Below are 21,778 nucleotides of genomic sequence, written 5' to 3' on the forward strand. Positions count from 1 at the left end.
TTTTATGCTCTAATCTCAAATAGCTACTTCAAATCTCATCACCACAACTCAAACTCAGACCAGTAACATAAATAAATTTGTGATAATGATGAATTATTATGACAAATACAATCCTCAGTTGTACAAAGGAAAGAGATTTAAATGAGTTCTGTCTTGGAACATTTACTTTGTCTATACATCTTAGGTAGCCACCCTTATTTCTTATTCTTTTGGACACTATTTTAGAAGTCTATAAGTTTTGCAATAATGCAGCATGCAATACCCACTATCGAAGACTATGATTCTGATTAGTGATTATCTTTTTTATATTCTCTTGGTTTTCCCCCAATCTTATTTGATGAGATGCTCATCATCATGTTTCTCTTCCTTTCTGTTCTTCTGTTTTCCTATCGGGAGCCTAAGAGAAATGCAGGGCTCTGCACTATTGCTGAGAGAGTACAAAGTTTAACTTTGGTGTTGGCAATCACAGAATAATTCATAGATAGATTTCTAGCAAAGGATATGATTTACTCAATTTTGCTCTTTGATTTATATTTGTGTGCTACTGCTACTGCTAAGGTTTTGCCAAGCTCAATTAGATCATGAATGAGATCAGTTTAATTCAGGCCCCAAACTGTGACCTGACCATGGTCTGAGAGTGTCCAAAAATGAATTTTAAGCCTTTCTTTGATTTGCAAAGGAATACTGCATGCTTGGTCGTTCATACAAATAACATAAAACTTAATTATTGGATGATTTGGCAGAAGTCATTCTCGCCAAACAACAGTCAATGCCAGCTACTGTAATGCTGGCGGTACTTTCGGACTTTTGAGTGCAGTACCCCCTTCTATAAGGGTGTTTGTTCATTATATTTTAGAGCAAGATGCTTTTTAATGGAATTCAATGGGTTAGGGAGGCAGGGTGCAATAGGAAGGGTACACCATATTTATAACTCCAGTTAAAAAATGCTGTATCACCTAGAAGGGAAGTGGATCTGCGCTGTCAAATCACCAGGAGGCTGTGACAAAGGGAGCTTGCAGCTTGACACACGGTGTAACAACATAGCAAACACCTTTAATTCTGTCATGTCTCATACCCTTTACTTTCTCACACATTTGTGGCTGCTCTCACAGTGACACCTACACTTTTTTTTCTAACTAAATAAGGCAATCTTATTTAAACCAAATGCAACACCTGTAAAGTTATTCTTATGCCCCAGCAAAAATAACATTAACTCCTTCCTCTTATAATTCTAGATTAATGCAATGTAAATCCTCAGTTTGGTAACGGACAGTCCTGACACCATGCAAGTGGAAGTTCATATGACTTCCTAAGCTTTGAAAGATATGCTGTACTTCCCCCTTTTAATAAGATGTGAATGCAGAGATAGTGTGACTGTCAAAAAAAAAAAAAGGCTCATACAGGTTATCAAGTTTATAGCACATCTTCTTTATAGTTCAACAAGCCTTGTATCAATCCCTTAGAGTCCTTTATAGCTACGAGAAATATTGAATCCTAGATTCTTCCTAGCTGCCTTAATTTTTTCTCTAAATTCTCCAATATTTAACAAACTAGAAATAAAAATAACTTTTCTAAAGTATACATTGGATTTTTTAAATGCCTCCTTGAGGTTATGTGCTACTACTCAAATGAAAAAAATATCATTTGATAAAATATAATTTGGAGGCCTATTGATATACCTAAGCCCAACCCAGCTAAACCACATTTTAAAAGTAAAAGTATTGCTTAACAGTTTTCATGTCAACAAGATACTAGACTTGTTTTAGCAATAAATTTCTAGATGTAGAATCTAAAGACTCTTCAGGAACCTGAATCTTATCTGCTGAGTGAAAGTGTAAGGTACTCTAAGAGTTAAACAGTTTTCCAGCATTACAGGGTAGGTTAATATCACAGCTGCCTGGTAAAGAATTATCCCAGCACCTTACTTAACAAAAGCCTCCTTTTGCAAACAGACTCCTACTTTCCCCCAAGTGTCCAAAGGTGTTTACTGAAGTAAATCTGCCTAAATCCTTCATTGCTTGGGTCATGGGGGTGGGGGTGGATGTTTGGGGTGTGTGTGTGTGTGTGTGTGTGTGTGTGTGTGTGTGTGTGTGTGTGTGTAGAAGGTATAGAGATAATCTCTTTTTGTAAGTTCTATAAATCTTCTGGGAAAAAATCAGGAATCTGTGTCACATGCTTCTGTTCAACTAGTAACATCTCGTTTAGTTTTGCTTATAAGTGAAATCTGCCACAACAGCTATTGGAAAATATCTGTCCCTGTTTGAGATTGTTCATACTGCTATTTTAGTAGATTGCTCTCCCAAAGTTGTTTTTAGTGTGTTTAATCTAATTGCGGATGAAAAACTGTTGGTATCTTAAAAGTGGTTTTAGAAAACTGACAGTTTGGTAGAAAGATAGTGCAGCTGAAAACTTGTCACGTAAGATTTCTGCTCTTACTATGGTTTCATTCCAATACCATTAACTGCATGTTACTTTTACATGTTGCAAGTGGAGGCAAATAACACAGTAAAATCTGACAGGTCTGCCTGGAAGGGTTTAAACAGCTCCCAGTAAGCAGGGACTCTTTATGAATAAACTTTCTCTCACAGGAGAAAGTGAATAGCACCAAATCCCCCAAATTTTAAACTACCCAGTTTGAGATACCAAAAGGCTGTCATCTCACAAATGTTAAACATCCTTAAAAAATTGGGGGAAAAAAGTATAATGAAGGTGTGAAAATTGTGGCACTTCTCAGCCTTCAAGCTTTTTAAAATAGAACAACTTCCCCCCCCCTCCGAAAAAATTCTTTTTTGGTGGTTTTCCCCTTTTCTTCCTTTTTGATTTATCAGAGGATTCCTTCACTACCTTCCCCTCCCCCACTTGAAAACATGAATTGTCATGAAAAGTTTAATAATAATAACAACAATAACAAGAGGAAAACCTTTTCCAGTTTTTCCCTAGGAATTAGCACTGATTCGGCTGGATATATTTGTCCCTTTCTCCCAGCCCCCAATATAGACACCCACCATCAGAACTAAATCCAAGAAGCACTTCTGGCTGCCACCTTTATCTAGAGACAAGGTTTCCCTCCTCTCTCCTCCCTCAATGTCTTCTTGCTCTTCCTTTCCCCTCCCACACACCCCACTCCCCTCACCTTCCAGGTCACTGTGGGTAAACAATAATAGTAATTAAAACAAAATAATGGGCAGCAGTCAAGAGCTGAAAGTCCACACACCTGACCCTAAGTAGAACAGGCTTCTCAGAGTAAAATTTGATCCCTCCCTGACACTTTTAATTTGATCCCTCCCTGACACTTTTTACCTCAAGTGTTAGAGCGAGTGGCCATGAATAGTACAGGCATGCCATCTTGTAACACTATATGCCTGTCAGAAGAGCCAAGGCTTGGTAGAGCATAAGCTATATAAGGCTTGTAACTAGGGGAAGCCCAACAAACAGCGACAAACACCTAAGTTATTTTACTCTGCCTCCACCCTCTGCCCCCCCCCCTTTCTCTCTCTCTCTCTCTCTCTCTCTCTCTCTCTCTCTCTCTCTCTCTCTCTCTCTCTCTCCTCTCTTCTCTCTCTCTCTCTCTCTTCTCTCTCTCTCTCTCTCTCCCTCTCTCTCTCTCTCTCCCCCTCTCTCTCCCCCTCTCTCTCCCTCTCTCTCCCTCTCTCTCCCTCTCTCTCTCTCTCTCTATCTCTCTCTCCTCTCTCTCTCTCTCTCTCTCTCTCTCTCTCTCTCTCTCTCTCTCTCTCTCTCTCTCTCTCTCTCCTCTCTCTCTCTCTCTCTCTCTCTCTCTCTCTCCCTCTCTCCCTCTCCCTCTCTTTTTTTTCTTTTCATCTTGGCTTTCTGTGGCAGAATGCAAATGTAGCCTGCCGGCGGTGAAAGGGCTGAATTGTGATTAAGAAGAAGAAGAGCTCCTTTCTTTGTTCTCCCTCAGGGGATGTTTACTGGGAGAGACACAGCGGATCAGATATGAAAGGCATTCAGGTCAGCATTGATGTGAGCGAAAGTGAAATCATACCTAAGGCATTCAAAAGACCGCCGTGTCAGGGGTTCAGCTAACGGTGCATCTACTGTGTATGTCTACCCTGGGAGGCAAAAATCTTTTCACAGACCGGAGATTTCCCCCCCTTAATTTACTACAAAATTATAAAAGTTTTTCCCCTGTTTATTTCCCATCAGAAGCTGCAAGAGTTAGTATATTCTTTCCTCATGAACCACAGAGAACAATTAAAGAGACCAATTTGTATTAAGTCTAGCAGCTAGATTAGCCATAAATTTAACCATGATCTGAAATACGCCAGATTTTTTTTTTACAGGTGTGTCTATTTCTATCCCATGTATGCATAATTAAGGGAATGAACTATGGGCCACCCTAGCATTGTTGAAGATAAAATTTCCTTTGTAAAAGGATAGATACATATATATGGGCACAATTGCCTTTCACCTCTCTCAAGGGATACATAATGTATGCATAAAGTATTAAAAAAAATTCAGCACACCTCAAAAAAGCAATGTTTTATTTACTTTGTAACTCCTTTCCCACTCTTTGACCACTAACAAAATAATATGACTGTCACCCAAGATAAAAATATTTTAAAACAGTGATTTAAGTTAAGTGCTTTCAGAAAGTTGTGATTAGCATCATTTTCATTTAAAATGTTTATTGAAGAAATACTTGGATCTTACTTTTAAAAAGTTTACACTTTCTACAATCTAAATATTCTTTCAATAGATTTTCAAGAGGCAAGCTGATAGTGTTGGCATAAACAGAATTATATAAATATATACATATATGTGATTTATAAATTTGAGCAATATAAAAATAAATAGGACATGCCTAGATCTTAAAGATTTAAAAACCAAAAGTCACATTTTGTCTTAAAGTACTTTTTTAAAAAGAGAGACTTCGAGGAACAAGGGAATATCTTGATGGAGTTTAATCCTTGCTGATTTTATTTTTTTTTTTAAATTCTCAAATCTTTGTTAATAAGCAGATTTTCATCCATTTTAACATCTACTTTAATGGTAACATTTAATTCTTTATATTTTCAACTAGTGTTTCTGCATCACAGATTTCTATCTTTTTTCTCTTTACTCGAAAAAGACCACTAAAGAGCAATCAAAAAGGTGTCTGACCTTGGCCATTCAGACAATTGCACCCTTGTGGGAATGCTGGAATGAATGGTACAGTGGACACCCCAGCACTATTGACGTTATAAACATGTAAATGAAACACATTAGGGCAGACAATCAATTGTCTGTGAGCACTGCAAACCTGCACTCCCTTTCTATGTGACAGGCACAAAATAGTGTCTACCTTGGGAAGCCATGGTGTTGGGAGAAAAAAGGACAAAGAGTTCTCTTTCACACAGAGGAAAATGCACCTTAAAAGCATTGGAATAATGCAGATGCCAAAAACTGTTGTGAGGGAAAGAATTTCCTATTTCTTGGGTTGAATGCGGCATTGCTATAAAACAACCAACACACTCTTTTTCTACCTTCAGGAGAGACACATTTTAAAAATAGGAAATATTCTCAATATAGCATTAGGTTCCTTTAAATCTCTTGATGCTTTTAAACTTTAGCAGTTTTTTATGTATAAGTATTTCTTCAGCAAGGAACTTTAACCTTGTTTTATTTTTTTTAAAGAAAGACTTTGTCATTTCAATTCCTTTTTCTTAAGTAACAAGGAAAAATTAAAGTTTAAAATTCACAGCTCTAACTTTACTCTCAAGAGATAGATCATTAGGATCAATTGTCACCAGGCTAGTGGCTATGCAGCACACTGCTGCAAAAGGGTATGCCATCCAAATTCAGTTTCCCCAAATTGGTGAAAGATTAAGAAATGAGTCTGGATGCAAAGTCCCAACCTTGTGAGTACCCACATCAAAACTTCCAGAAGAATTTACATACAGAAAAAAGATGAAGACGAATATCTTTGGAGTTCACTAAGAATTGGTATTTTAATACCAAGTATCGTCTCATTGCTTTAGGAGTCAGTAAAAGCATTTTCTTTATAAGCTAATCAACTTTAAAAGTAATCTACTTGCAAGGGATTTTCACATTGGCAAAGATGGGTGAGGTCTCAACTGACGGCTATGCCTGGACTACCTGAAATTTTTTAAAAAGGAAAAAAAAACAAAAAACAAAAACAAAAACAAACAACTTTCCTGCCTTGTTCTGTAATTTTTTCAAATACATCCAAACTTCACCTTAACATGCAAGAAAACCCTTCATCTCATCTTTTTCCTTTCATTTAAGCATCTTTGAAAGAAGTCAAGGTTTTCTTCCACCCCCTCCCTTCTTTCTTATATCTCCCCACTCTCTCCCACACTGTTACTATTTGGTACTCCGTTTGGTAGATCAGAATGGGTAGGTGGGGTGAGTCTTAATAAGCAATATTACGCCCGTTTGCTTTCTATTCCCTTTCGGAGCAAACGCACTGAACTTTATTCTTTTCTTTACCATTGAAAATAAGATGCTAAAGAAATCTAAGACAGTTTTTTACTGAAACTTTGGAGAAAAATCAGCCAACTTTTCTTCCTTCCTTTCTTTTTTTGCTCTTTCTTCCTTACCTCTTTCCTTCCCTTTCTCTCTCCCTCCCTCCCTTCCTTCTTCCTTCCTTCCTTCCTTCCTTCCTTCCTTCCTTCCTTCCTTCCTTCCTTCCTTCCTTCCTTCCTTCCTTCCTTCCTTCCTTCCTTCCTTCCTTCCTTCCTTCCTTCCTTCCTTCCTCCTTCCTTCCTTCCTTCCTTCCTACCTTCCCTCCCTCCTTCCTTTCCTTTTTTTCTTTTTTTAAACAATTTTTGGTTTCCAAGTAACAATTTTATTCCCTATTTTTAAAAATAGCTGTCTACTTTTGTGTCTTTCTTAAAAAACGTATGTAAATCTTTTTTTTGGTGGGGGAGCGAGGAGAGAGGAGAGGAATGCTTGTGTTTCTCCTTAGTTTCAGGCTCTACGTGAAGCATGAGAGGAAGCAAGAGCATCTCCAATGAATCCGCTGCAGTAAACGGGGGGCAAAGGCAGCAGCAAACTTTGCAAGTTGCTACTGCTGCTCTGGTGGCAGGCAAGACCTGGGCACCTCCGTTCCAGTGAAATTTTCCTATAAGAATGTTTGTATGAAGATAGTGCGGTGTAATCAGAGGAATTAAAAATGGGGGTGGAGTGGGGAAGGTTGGATTTTTTTCCCCCTCCGATTCAGTGAAAGTGTTACAAAGTGAGTCAGGGCGAACCTGAGGATCATCTGACTGAACTTTGCTGAAACCGACACACATTCCTGTCTGCCGGCTCCTCGCATTTCGACTCCTTTCCTCTTACCCCTACTCCCACTTTTCTCTTCCACATCTTATTTTCTGGGAATAGATTTCATCTTTTTAAGTGGAGGGGAAAAAAAAAAAAAACCTGGATAAAAAAAAACCTGGATATTTCCTGCTTTGGATTAACTTTACTCTGATATTCTTTCCCAACAATTCCCTTCTAAGTCCTGATTCACCTAGTTCTTCTGGAGAATGATGAAGCTTAGATTGTAGATTCCTTTTCCTCTCACTTGGTAGACTTATTTTCTTCCAACTCTCTTAGTTTGCTTTTTAACAATTTTATTTAGCATTGTCATCCAATCCGTGTTCCCACCAAGCATCCTTTCAAATGAACAAACAAGAGCACACATTTATCTCCTAGTTGATTTATCCTATTTATACATTGTTGACTTCATTAACACACACACACACACACACACACACACACACACACACACACACACACACACTCACCATACTACCCTAGGTTACTCTTTGACCATTTTTTTCAGCTTCTATTTCTATTCTTGTTGTTATTATTATTATTCCTTTCCAGGAATTTCTATATGATTTTGATAAGCATCATCATATTTAGTGTTATCAGCAAAGACACAAGCTCAGAAGTGACATCCTTTCCATGAATCCAGGAGAGAAGAAAAATCCACTCAGTTCAGATAAATCCTGGCAATTCCCAAAGGGAAAGGCATTGGATACGTGCTTGACTAGAGAGAAAATGAAAAACTCTTCTACCTGCTTCTCAAAACCAGGACATTGCTCAGGCAGGAAGAAACAAATTATTAAAAACAAAGAAAAGCACTGGAAGAACAAACTATATCTTTCCAATTAATTAATTGAAGAAAGACACTAAGTAAAGAGTGAGTTGGAAAACTATATAGCCAATGTACAGACTTTAGATTAAGTTTTCAAGGTCTTGAGAATATACTTGAAATTGCAATTAAACTTTCTTCCCCAGAGCATTTTGGATTTCCCAAGTTATTGAATATACAAGACATTTTTTTTGAGTAGCAATAGAAATGTCATTCAGGTTCATATTTGCCCCCTAAGATTTCTTATTATAGCTACTGCTACACATTATACTCATTATCTGTTCCACCTGCAGAGTCCCCATATAGTCCCTCTCTCTTTCCTTTCCATTAAATTGTTTTTAGAAAACATGAACCAGGTAATACACTTTTCACAGACCTATATTATACCTTTACATTAATTGAAAGGCTAAACTAGTTTTCTATATCTAAACCAAGAAAAGGGGGTGATAGGAGGAAGGGACAAGAAACAAATACTCAAAATAGTCTTTACTGAAAAAGAGCACTCCTGGAAACCTCGCTTTAAATCTCATCCTCTTTTCTCTAAAAAAAAAATGATTGTTTTACATAAGAAAAAAAAAAAAAAGACTCCTTGACACAAAGCTTTTGTTATCCAGTTGATCAGCAACGTGCTTTAGATACTTGTAAGGGTGGGAAAAAAAAGCCCCACAACAGACATTGATTTTAGAAAATCAATAACCAACATTTAATAAAAAGAACAGAAAAAACACAAGACAGGAGAGGGGAACATTACGTGTAATTTTAGTGTCTACTAAATTGCCCAGAGATGAGGAAAGGGGAAGTCTCCAGTGTGAAGACCACCTAAAATAATGACAGACACAAGAGTAAGGAAAAATGGGGGGAACCCAACAAGACTTAAAAGAGGTAGTCGGAACAGATCCTGGGAAATCTCCTCTGAATATATTATTTTACTTGTGTTTGGTTTTGTTTTGATTTTTTTTGGGGGGGGTAATATTAAAGCCAAGCAAATAGATCAAAGACAGCACAAAGGGAAAAGCCAATGTAACATAACGAACAGTTTCTGACTAAAATTCCTCTATCACTCCCCCATATGGCTCGACACCTCCGCCACAACAAGAAAAAGACACACACGCACGCACAAAACCTAGAGAGAGAAAGACAGGATCATTTGTCTCCAATCAAAAATTCTCTTCTCTTTGTGTTATTCTCCCTCCACACCCCACATCCCACACCCCAGTCTCTACTTAAATTCTGTAGCTCAGCTTTAAGGAAAGGGATTGAGGTTCATACAATTGTCTTCATTTCTCCAGATCTCTAGAGGAAAGTTGCTGAAAGTGGGGCCGGGAAGTCCATTCAGGGCTTTGGAGGGGGGTGGGGTGGGGGGGCTTTCGACTACGGAAGCAGTGGAGAAACTAGGGAGGGACAGAACCCCACACCAAAGGAGAAACAGCCAAATTGTGAGCTCAGTCCAGAACACCACGTCCCATTGAGCTCAGTCTCTCTGTAGACTGCAGAGACCAGGGGACGAGGGCAATCATGGGCGACTAGACAAATTGTTTTATCTGTATTATTATGATTACATTGGAGAAGTTTCATTTCATATTTTTGAAAAAGTAAGTATTCTCCTCCACCATTCTCCTGTCATGGTCTCACACCCTTCTTCCTCACGCATCTCCCTTCCCCCAATCCCCCTCAACCCTTAATGCCAATCACTTTTCCTTTTCATTCCCACGATTTGTTTCGGGCAATGGCCAGTCTTTAAGAAAAAAAAAGGACCTATTGAAATGTCACCCCCTTTCCTTTCCTTCCTTTTTTCTTCACTTTCTCTCTCTCTCTCTCTCTCTCTCTCTCTCTCTCTCTCTCTCTCTCTCTCTCTCTCTCTCTCTCTCTCTCTCTCTCTCTCTCTCACACACACACACACACACACACACACACACACACACACACATACACACCATCCCTCCACTTATTTTCTCTCCTCCCCCTCTAACCACTGGCGTGTTTTTATTCCCCTCTCCCCCATACTCTCCAAATTTCTTTCCCTACTATAAGGCGTTAGAGCTAGGGTGATCTTGACATGAAAACTGGCCGGAAAGTGCCTTTGGTCTCTAAGAGTCTTACATATCCTGCCGTTGTAAAAGCAATCACATTAAAAAGGAGAGATACGTACATACACACAGAGACACACGCAGAGTGATAGAGTTAGCAGGGTCCTGGGCAGAGCTTTGAAGAGGGACAGGGACACTGGCAAGAGAAACCCAGGACCGTTAGTTGCGCGGGGCGGGGGGGGGGGGGGGGCGGTGTGAGAGAGAGAGAGAGAGAGAGAGAGAGAGAGAGAGAGAGAGAGAGAGAGAGAGAGAGAGAGAGAGAGAGAGAGAGAGACTTGTAAAGGGACTCAGCCAGTCAAGAAACTTTCTGTATTCCTAAGGCTCAGCTAACGGGGGCTCTAGCTCTCGGATTCATTCTCTCCTCTCTCTCTCTCTCTCTGCTCTCCTCTCTCTCTCTCTCTCTCTCTCTCTCTCTCTCTCTCTCTCTCTCTCTCTCTCTCCTTTCTTTATTTTTTCTTTCAAAAAATACTCAGTAAATCTGAAGAAAGTCCTAAGATTTTGGTACTCTGTCCACTGGATCGGAGACTCCAAAGAGGTCGGGAGGGGTGGGGGTGGGGGGGAGCGGTGAGAGAAGAGGAAGAAGAGGATGTGAGGGTGGGGTGGGGGGTGGGGGGTGGGAGAAGCAAAGAGGAGATGTAGTCCAGGAGAAGGGTCTAGGAACCCCCGGTTTCTTTGACACTCACTTTCCCCGGGACTTCCTTGAACTCTCTCTCCCCTCCAGAAATATACAACAGGCGGATCTCTCCTCGGCCACATAGAAAAGCGATCGCCAGCAAACCCCGGGGCGGCTGCTGCTGCTGCGGCTGCGGCGCTGCTTATTTTTCCTCCTTCTCCCTCTCCTCTCTAGTGGAGTCGAAAGGAAAAGTTTGATTCAGGGTTTTTCTTACCGTTTTTCCTTCTTGGATTGGCTTGTTTTCGCCTCTTACACCTGGGGCCATCCGCCATGATCTGCTGCTTCATTGATAAGAGTGGATCAGATGGCAGGCAGTTCGCATGGACTCGGCTCCCTGATTCAGCAGCACGCAGACTCTATCTAACAACCAAACACAGCAACAATGTGGGCATTGGTATATCCCATTTAAATGCAGGGCGCCAAAGGGAGCCCAAATATTCACCCGAAAAGAACCCATCCACGCACCCAAAAGGACTCGCCGGGGTTGAAAACAAAACTAAACTTCTTCCCCTGGCCGAGTAGCTTTGTGTTTGTTAATGTTTTGTGTATTGCACCAGCAAAGGAGATCAGAGACAAGAATTACATCTTCAAAATGAGTCATAACTCATGACCGTATGAGGGAATGCACAGGGTTTTACAGTAGGCTGTTTGACTCAATGCTAGGCGGACCATTTCCTCCGAAAAGTACTTTAGACCAACATTGTAACTTGTTTTCAGGAGATTTTTTTTTTTCAAAGGAAAACACACACACACACGCAGCACACTTAGGCAAATTGATAACAGTAATTACGTTAAGCCTAGTCTCCCCCCCCCCTCCCGCCCGCCACCCCCTACACTCCATCACCCTCTTGGAGTTTAAACAAGACGCTGTCCCCCAGGTGGGATTCCCCCTCTCTTCTCTCCTAACATAAGAGTAATTATAAGCCTTTTGCCCGGTACGATCCTCCCTCCCCAATGTGACTATTTTTATTCAATTCCCCCTCCCCATATTCCCTCTCTTCATTATTCCATATTGGTCCAGTTAAACAGCTACAGTATAATTTTTCAAGAAAGGAAACAGAAATCAAAACTACTACTGTAATACTTTCAAGCTTTCTAAATGGTCATATCCTTTCTGGCTTGTAAACTTTTGTGCCTAAAATATATAAAGATATCTATATATCGAGGGAGAGACTGCATTTTTAAGCAGAATCTGTCAGAACTTGGAGAGAGGGAACTCTTGATCTGGAGGATACTAGGGATCCCGAAAAGAAGTCCAGCTTGGAGAAGATGCTTTGACTTGAGGATTAGTTTAAACAGGGGGCTATAAAAGATGTAACAGATGCAAACTGTAAAACACGGGCAATTAACCCTTTCTCTGCCGGACAAAATCTGTCCTAGCCCCAGCACCTATTGTCTACTTCTATACTAGAAGCTTTGCAGAAAACCTGGAAAGCAAGTATCAGTTTCCACACATTTGCCCAGAAGGGTGGAGGTATAAAGGGGGGTAGTGGTGGTGGTGATAATGGTGAGGGGGGTGTGAAGTACACAGAAAGCATCTAAACTTCAACATAGACTTTCAATAAGACTTTTGCAATCAAGCTCTTTGCCTCCCCCCATCCCATTTCTGAGGTCTTATTCTTTAATTGTGAAAAAGAACATGAATTACAGAAACTCTTAGGTTAAATGTTTGAGATCCTAAAGCTGGCCTGCCTGTCTTCCTTCCTGACAAGTCCATTGCATAGAAATACATGTTTAACAAGCTAAACAGTTTTGTAAGAATGTGTATGAGGGAGAAATGAAAATTAAATTTTATCATTGCCAATTAGTTGTAACTCTGAAGTTAGTAATCTCTACATCATTCTTACAGAGGGAACACATAAAATCCAAAAGTAGATGTGTGTGTGTGTGTGTGTGTGTGTGTGTGTGTGCATGTGCATGTGTGTAAACAAATTCATAGAAGCTGGAGCTTTGCTCTGATAGGGATTCTTAATGTCAGACTACTGATCAGTGAGGTCATTTAAACACAATTCTATTTTTTTCTATGACTAGTTAGCATTTAAATTTGCTCCTATTTTAAAATCCTAAATTAAAAGTCCTGACAGCAGTTTTCTTTGCAGCTGGAGTGACACCCCCCCTCCCCATCTCCCTTGGTAAAGGACTCTAAGTTCCAGTCATTACTTTCACTTCTTTATTTATGATCACAGAAGCTGGGGGTGTTACTTCACACACATCCACACAAAGAATGAAATAAAGAAATGAAACTCACTAGGCAGACAAAACAGCAAACTTTTTGCTTAGAAAACATCCCTTTTCTATGGGAGAGGATGGGAAACTACATCTGGGAGAGAGGCTTTTCCTGAATTTGCTGTCTGAATCGACCACTGCTTTGCAATTATTAACAGGTACATGCAAAGTTTAAGATTCTTAGTGTAATTGATTTTGTTTAGAAGGTACAATATGACAGCAGATGTCCACCTACTTACTTTGTATGTAGCTGAATCACTTTCGATAAAAGTTTTGCAAAGATGGAAGCAATATGGAAGCAAAATGCACCTTAGTTACCTGGATGAGCAGGTACTGGGGAAAATTTGGAAGAGAAAAAGAAAAGGAAAGGAAAGGAAGAGAAGAAAGAGTGAGGGGAGAGAGAAAGAGAGAGAGAGAGAGAGAGAGAGAGAGAGAGAGAGAGAGAGAGAGAGAGAGAGAGAGAGAGAGAGAGAGAGAGAGAGAGAGAGAGAGAGAAGGAGAAGAAGAGAGGAGAGGAGAGGAGAGGAGAGAAGAGGAGGGGAAAGGAGAGGGAAGAGGAGAAGAGAGAAAAGGAAAGATAACTCTAGGGAAAAGCTTTCCTTAAAAGAACTAAGCCCACCTGAAATTCTTGCCCTCAGACTTCATGTCTCACTTCAGAATTAACTACCATCCAAAAGGACCACGACAGAAAAAGAGGGGGGAAAATACAATGCAAAAAGGAAAAAAAAAATAAGGTAAAGAAAAAGAAGAACCTACCTGCGAAGTCTTGTTTGTAGTTTTGGCCAGAAATGGTGAGAAGAAAAAGCATGAAGAAGCCGCGAAGTGTGGGGGAGAAAAGGTGGAAGAGAAGCAGCTCCTGGAGAAAATTGTAAAAAGCCTTGCAAAGAGTTGTCGGAAGGACCGTTATTCCTGCTGGGCAGGTTAGGACTGATCTCTTTCTGCCACTCCAGGAAACACAAACCTGGGGACGGACTGACGTGTTACGCCTCTTCTAATGACATTTTTTTCTTTTTCTTTTCTGTAGAGAAGAGAGGCGAGACCCTGAAACACGCGCCACCTATCTTTGTGGGGAGGGATAATTGAAGAGCACTAAACGTGAGCATCATGTGAAAACGTGATCGCCAAGTTTCTCTCTGGGAAAGGATCTGGGATAGATTATACCTTGAAGTCTCCGCAAACGCTTTAGTGGAAGAAATGAAATTCCACCTCCCTCCCTTCCTCCCTCCCTCCCTTTCTCCCTCCCTTTCTCCCTCCCTCCCTCCCTCTCCCTCCCCCCTCCTCCCCCCCTCTTCCCCCCTCCCTAACCATCAAGTCTTTGGCATCATTATCCTCTTCACTAAATCCTACTGGATACAAGGCGGAAAACGGTGAACACCATTCACAGAACTGGAGCACTCAAAGGAACCGAAAGTTAAAGGCAAAGATCCTGTGTCTTCAATCAAGATCTCTTCTTCTTACAAAGATATCTCTAATGGCCAGATTTCAGATGCACATTAACTTGTGTGGATTTCTCAGCACGGCTCCCAGCACTAAAGTCTTTGCCCTTTTCTCTAAGATTTTCTTTTCTTTTCAGATGCCAAAAACCATGTAATAAAATTATATGAAGAAACTAAATGCTGCGTGTGAACTGCATCCTAGGGCATGTAGATCGGGATTCCTGGTTTTTGTCCTAACATGTGCGGGGTTCCACTGGACAAAAAAAGTGTGCTGGACGAAATTCTTTAGAACTGGATCACTAAGAGAGAGAATGGGGTTGGATGATCTCTGGACTTTTCTCCAGCCCATCTATATGTATATCTAGGTATATGTGTGCACACGCGTAGACGCACACACATCACCACAAAGAGTGTGTGTGTGTGTGTGTGTGTGTGTGTGTGTGTGTGTGTGTGTGTGTGTGTGTGGTGAGGGAGGAGGAAGCAGGGGGAAGGAAGGAGAAAGAGGAACTTGCTAGGAAAAGAAGAGAATGATATTAAACTGCTTGAGGTCTAAGTTTTTCAAGGTTGTTTTTTTTTTTTTTTTGATATTGCAATTAAAATAAAAATTTTAAAAAAGGACTCCACCTTTGCACTGAAGGGATTGGTTATGTAAATATGTAAGGGATTTCCTGGAGAATACAGCTTTCTACTGTATGGTTAATTAAATCATCACTCAAAAGCTTCCAATGTGACGCTTCTGTCGTAATCCAATCAGGTTACGTAGGTCCTAAACAAGAAAGATATTTTCCACATCTGGAAGTCAGCAATTTAGCAAGTACTGCACATTATTAACCAATTCAGAGCCCACTTCCCAGGGGGATTTTTTGAAGTTTAAGTGTTCTTAACCAATGCTCTGCTGTTTTGTTAATCAAAAAGCTGGTTTACACTGCACATAATTGGAACTAATATAGAAGTAAATAAAGGCAGCCAAATTTGTGGATGCTGAGCACAGACATTAATCTGGATGAAAAAAAAAAAAATCTCTTAGCCTCGATCAGTTCAGGCTCTCTTCCTTAAAGAACCAACAGGCGTTTCTTGCAGTGAAAGTACTTTAAATAATCTCAATGCACAAATAAACTTCCAATTCTACAAGCTTGTATTATTCTATCTGAAGGTAAATACAGAGGTGACTACAGGTTTGGATGACTGTGTCTGCTTTTACAGATTTAAATCTATTACTGATTTTTTTTTTAGTCTGATGAAAACTGAAACAAATGATACACTGATCGGCACTACACTTTTACTTATATTATGTTGAGATAAACTGCTTTGAACTGCACTTTGAATATATGCCTAAAGCAAGAATTTGAATGCTAGGAATAGTCACTAGTAATCTCACTCAAAACTATTCCTCACATGCAAACACCTTTCTTACAAAAGAAGAAAAAAGCAAGCATATGTATTGCAATATATTCACATCTTTCAAGGTGCATTTATTTGTATTTTCTAAAGTTTAAAGAGACTGAACTTATCCTGAATTTCAACAGTCGGAATAAATATATATATATATATGTTTGTGTATATGTGTATATTATATATATATGAGTAGGAAAGATTTAACAGTTGGTTACTGTCTTGTCTCTGCTGAACGTCACTTCAGTGTATATTTATTAAGTAGAGAATTACTAGACAAGTGAATTTTTTCTTCAGGTTTTCAGATAGCTTCTGTAGCAGGGCAGAATTACAAGATCTTCATAATCACAAAAGGAAACTAAATATTAAAGGCAAATGTCAGAGAATTTTTTTCTATTTTATACTTGTAAAATATTTTTAAAAATTGGTATACGTCAAGCTCTTTCTCCACTGATTATCACTCCTCATTATGCTTCCTTCCTCTTTCTCCATCTGTTTTCTTTTCTTTTCTTTTTTTTTTTTTTTAAACATTAAAAATTTGAGTCTCATCTCCAGGAGTTTGCTTTTCTGCTTCTTCCTTGATACTCCCTGAGCTTGTTGTGTGAACTACTGAGGTGACAGAAATCCACAAATAAGGTATGGTCTTTCCGGGATATATTTCCATCTCTTGTATAATAACATCAGGACAAAGGATCACAATATATAGCAAATAAAACGAGTTCTCTTTATATAAAACTTTATTGTGTACTTATGTCAGGTTACTTTGTATCTGACTGAAAAAAAAAACACACACAACAACCTTAAACATTTCCATTGAAAACAACTAATGATCTGATAACTGTGATCCCAGTAATTGTTCAGTTGGCATGAAGCAGTATAGAGAACACTTGGTCACTTTTCTGTAGTGCCAGTCTTTAGATGCTTTGGGAAAAATCTTTCATGCTTACTTCAAGTTTAAGGTTTTCATCACGTTAAATTTCCTTGCGAGGTGTAAGATGCTCAGATCCTCTACTCGCCGCCCACCCCACCCCCTAACCCCATCCCCAAAGCTTTCCTCTTCACTCCCTCCTTGAGCACGCCCCTGCCAGTGTTTGAAGAGACAGATATCATAATGACAAATGCTGTGAAATCAGATTAGATGGAATATTAATTTGAATGGGGAGTCCCTAGATCCAAGACCCAAGGCAGAGACAGTTTGAACCAAAGCAGCTAACTGATTTCGGGAGATACAGAACACAGAAGAAAAAAAAAAAAAAAAAAAAAAAAAGTATAGAGCTGCCTAGCTTGGGCGTCCTCTTTCCATTCAGGAAAGCAAATCCTTAGGATGAATTGATCTTTCTACAAATGCCCTACACATTAATAATATACTTCCAGATTATAACAGAGGAAGAGGATTAAGACCATAGCTACATGTAAATTTGAAATAATATTGCAATCGACCTTGTAGAGGAAAAATAATCCAGTAGGATTTACTTAGGTAAAACAGACCCCGGAAGGGTTCATCACAATTGTGGTAAAAGGAACACACTTTAGTTTTCAAATCCACACTAGTTAGGATTTTGTGGTCAACTTCCCCCACCCCCTCCACCCTCCCCACCTCTGTCAATTTACTCAACTTTTAAAACCTTCTTCTTTTCCTCCCCACTCCACAGAAAGCCTCACAGAGATAAAATGCTTCTCCTTAATGGCATGCAAAGCTACAGTCTTTATTAGAACATGACCACATTATGTTATTTTAGTATATTTATACATTTTGTAAGAAGACATTTTTAAAAGCCTATATTTGAATAGGAATTTAACCCTAATCCAAAGGATTATTTGCGACTCGGGTTGGGACTGACCAGGAGAGGCAACTTCCTTTCCAGTTGGAAGTGAGGGGTGTGTCACCGAAGTCTGCTATACTGGTGGTGATGGTGACAAGGAACCACACATCAAACTTTTTCCCTGCGTGAAAACTGATTATGATCCTTCGAAAGTCAGACCCAGAAGTGGGGGGCGGGAGATTCTTTTTTGAAATGTCACCTTCAAAAACTGTAACGGAATGAATCACCACCCCCTGGCAACCCCAAACGTGTCTTCTCAGTTTCTGTATCCTCATAGATTACCTGGCTGCTGCCCAGAGGACAAGGTGAGCTAAGAACTCTTAGTGTTTTTTTTTTTTTTTTTTTTTTTTTAATTAAAGGCCAACTGACTCTCTTTTAGAGACAGTCCTCCCTCCCCTTCTCTCCTCCCTCTCCCCATCGTTTGATAGGAGCCAGAAAACTTCAGGACCCAAATCATCCTTTTAATTTATTGATGTAAAACAAGTCTTGATGGATGTCACTAATTCACTATGCGCGCTCCCGGGGTACTTTTCGTTCCTTCCATGATTTTGATCTTAGACCAATGCATCGCATCACATGTAAGGCACCACGTGTGGGAATTCAACCCCCCTCCCCACTTCCCCAGAGTCTCCCCACTTCACTCCTTGCCCCCCCTTACCCTGAGTCTGGTCAGCTGACCTCTTTTTCTCTACTCCTTCATCACCCCGCCGCCCCTATTTCCGGTCCCCAGGGTACAGGGGGAGGGCAGGCCGGGAGATTTAGGCTCTGGATGTGTGTGAGCTTGTGAGGAGGTGATGCTAGGGGCTGATTAACATAAGAAAGGCCGTGCCTGGAAAAGCCTACAACACGCGACTGTCAATCTCAGTTAAGGGGACAGAAGGGGGACAGTGTAGGAATCACTAGATAACTTAGTTGATGTTGTGTGGCAATGCAGGCCAGAGAAGAGTTTAGTCTTCACTCGAAAGTATGTGTCACTAACATTTTCAGATGCCAGGAGCAACACAAGGGATCTGAAAGCTAAAATGATACTGATAGTCTCTCTCTCTCTGTCTCTCTCTCTGTCTCTCTCTCTGTCTCTCTGTCTCTCTCTCTCTCTCTCTCTCTCTCTCTCTCTCTCTCTCTCTCTCTCTCTCTCTTTGCATCTTTGAGAAAGACATCATTCTTTAGTCTCTTTCTTCACATTCTTTTCCTACTGCACCCTTCCTCAACACTAATCCGTCTGCTATTTGCTTATCTTCTTTTTTCCCTTCTAGTTTTCACCTTCTTCTTCTCTTTTTACAACCTCCTAGCATGTGTTCAGATTTATTATTGCATTTTCCAAAACAGAATACTTAATAGGTAATTAAGTTACCATCAGGAGATGAATGACAACCTATGTCTAAAAATAACTGCATGGCAAACATGTAAGATAATAAAAGTCCACCAACACATTAACATAGCATAGTAGTCAGTGAACAATGTTAATAAAAAAAAAAAAAGCATATCAGTAGTAATAACAGCAATGGTAAAGAATAATTTATTATTCCTCAGACACCACCCCCCTCCAACAAAATTCTGCAAAACAGTATCTTTCCCATGGAGGTAAGAAATGATATTTTGCATGGAGAAGGAGATCTAGTCAATGTTAGCACTTTTCTAATGTGTTACTTCAGTCCCTTTATATTAAAATCTCAGCATAACTTATTATAGTTTATTGGTTAGAACAGTAACCTTTTACATTTTGCAATCTGTTTAAAATCATTGCCACTTCTAAATGTATTTTCTTTTATCTTAATGCTTATTTAAAGTAAATTGTGGATAATTCAGTTCAGTAAGAAACTTAAGCCACATACATTATACAGAACAAGTTAAATTAAAAACTTTTAGTATTATTATTATTATTTCATCAATTCTAACAGGATGATCTCTATTAAAGTAGGTGAATGATATATTGACAATTATTCCATATAGTGAACTCTGTCTTTTGGAACTTTTCTTAAAATTCGGTAACATTTCACGGATGGTTATTAAAATTCAAATTAGTGCTTGTTTACAAGTTGTTGTTTGTTTTGTTGAATTTTTAAAACTTGTTGGAAGCCAATTTAACTCATATATTAAACAGTTTTTAGGTCTGAAAAATAGATACATTAGAAAGATGCCTATTACAGTTCATAATTATTAATTGACATTTTATGATGAATAATTAATTATTTGAATAATTTTTGTATCTCTGATCTGAACACATATTTGCATATCTAATGCCTGGTTTTAAATTATTTTTGAAAAAAATATATTTTTCATTCTCCCAGGACAGAGACAAGAAGTAACAAATAATGCAAAAGTTTTTCTTTTGCACTTAAAAAAGTGTATTTGTTGAATTAGATGCTTGCAAAAATACTTGATATTCACATCATTTCTTCACCAATGATACATGAAGACATAGATATGTATGTTACTTATATAAAATGATCTTTTTAATAATAAAAATGTTTTTAAAATTATAAAACTAAAAAGAAATTATTTACTACATAATGCTTTTTTATTTTACTTTGATTATTTAAAAATTTAGGTGGTATTTATGTAGGCAAATCAGAGTAGAAAAATTTTAGACAACAGATAACTGAATCTTATATGGATGAATTTTAAAGGTCTCTATAGTGTATATGAAGGGAAGTAAAGTTGTGTTAAAATAATTTTCAAGAATATTTTAATCCTGATAGTCTTTTTATCCCATGTCCAGTTGAATGAAAGTTTAAGAAAAATAGAAAGTTATAAAAGATTAAAAAATATTTTTATCTGATATTAAGACAGTTAACACTGATACAATATGATTACCATTTTTATTTAAGTATTATATGTGCTTTTTGGATTAAAACTGAGGGTGTCACTAAGTGAAAGAATCAGAACGAAGAACTTGGCAGTGTTCTTTGGAGTGGTGCAAAGTGGGTAATATAATTGTAATGAAAAAGAAATATTCAAAAAATAGTCAAAAATCAAAATAGTTTGATTTGTCCCCACTGAATAGTTTAGCAGTTTCTCTTTTAAATACAATATATTTATAATTTGTTAGAGGCATCAACCTTGTACTGAGGCTGAAATGCAGTTCTTAGAAATTTGTTATATCACATTGTGTATAATAAGTAGTAGTGGCTTGTGTGTGTGTGAGAGATTTTCTTTCAGTGTAGGGGTTAAATTTTTAATAGCTTAGTTACATTCTTGAGTAAGACTTGCAACAAAAGGGCAAACTTTCAAATTCTGAGACCAGAATTTTGGCTTTTAGAAACCATTTGCTTTAAGACTATTCATAATGAATCAAACATTCCCTTTTGAAATTAGATTCATGTTAAAGCTAGATCTAAGTTCAGATAGCTATAGTGAAAAAGAAAACCATTTTTAAATTGGAGAATAAAATATCTACTACTCTTAGAATTAGTAGATCATAATACAATCAAGGTAGAGAAAAAAAGTTGTTATAATAAAAGATGCTGGTTTCATTTAACCCAAACCCTTATGACCTTTGGCTCTTCAATTGTATTTACAAATCTTATAGCTTCTTGCGGTTCCTAAATATTCTCTATTTACTACTTCTTTCCTCTTGAAGATTCCTTAACTTTTGTTCTTTCATACTTTTCTTCTAGTGGGATTATCTAACAAAGCAGCTGGATATTTGCCCCGAGGTCTCTGGGGTAACTTGCACTTTTTACAGTTTTTCAAAAAGAAAGAGAATAGAAATGTACTACTTTATCTAGAAATTGTGTAGAGATTTGACTTGGTTGACATCAAGGAAATTTGAGCAGTTTGCTTTTATGTCCTTCTTCAATATTGTCCTGTTCATTAAAGAATCAAAATGTGACTCATCGAAAATTTTATTTAGTTTGTGTCCTGCTCTGGATTAGATAACATCTGAGACCCATTCTATTTAAACCTTGTCAGGTTCATAGAAACTATATCATTTGAACTACCCTGGGATAGCCTTTGGGTATCTGGGTTGCCTCTACATTCTGATAAGGTATTGGTATAGGAATCTTTTGGAATCATAAATTTAAAAATGCAGCTCA

The 21,778-nt window shown here is 38.6% G+C and overlaps 1 protein-coding gene and 1 long non-coding RNA gene across 4 annotated transcripts in view; one reads left to right on the forward strand and one right to left on the reverse strand.

Moving 5' to 3' along the window:
• ZEB2 (zinc finger E-box binding homeobox 2) overlaps positions 1-13,979 on the reverse strand; it is a 144,093-nt gene extending 130,114 nt beyond the window's left edge. Inside the window, exons 1-2 of one of the 3 annotated variants that reach the window (XM_074302063.1) lie at positions 13,847-13,979; positions 11,079-11,224 (exon numbers count right to left, since the gene is read on the reverse strand). In XM_074302063.1, coding sequence (XP_074158164.1) covers positions 11,079-11,151 — 73 coding nt within the window. In that variant the 5' untranslated portion in view covers positions 11,152-11,224; positions 13,847-13,979. The other 2 variants (XM_074302064.1, XM_074302065.1) reach the window with 2 other exon arrangements.
• Positions 13,053-14,245, forward strand: LOC141562026 (uncharacterized). Its single transcript, XR_012488171.1, has 3 exons — positions 13,053-13,248; positions 13,867-14,010; positions 14,115-14,245. It is a non-coding gene; the product is annotated as an uncharacterized LOC141562026 (long non-coding RNA).
• The last annotated feature ends 7,533 nt before the right edge of the window (positions 14,246-21,778 follow it).

Source organism: Sminthopsis crassicaudata, chromosome 3 (assembly GCF_048593235.1).
Source record: "Sminthopsis crassicaudata isolate SCR6 chromosome 3, ASM4859323v1, whole genome shotgun sequence".
Classification (NCBI taxonomy): Eukaryota; Metazoa; Chordata; class Mammalia; order Dasyuromorphia; family Dasyuridae; genus Sminthopsis; species Sminthopsis crassicaudata.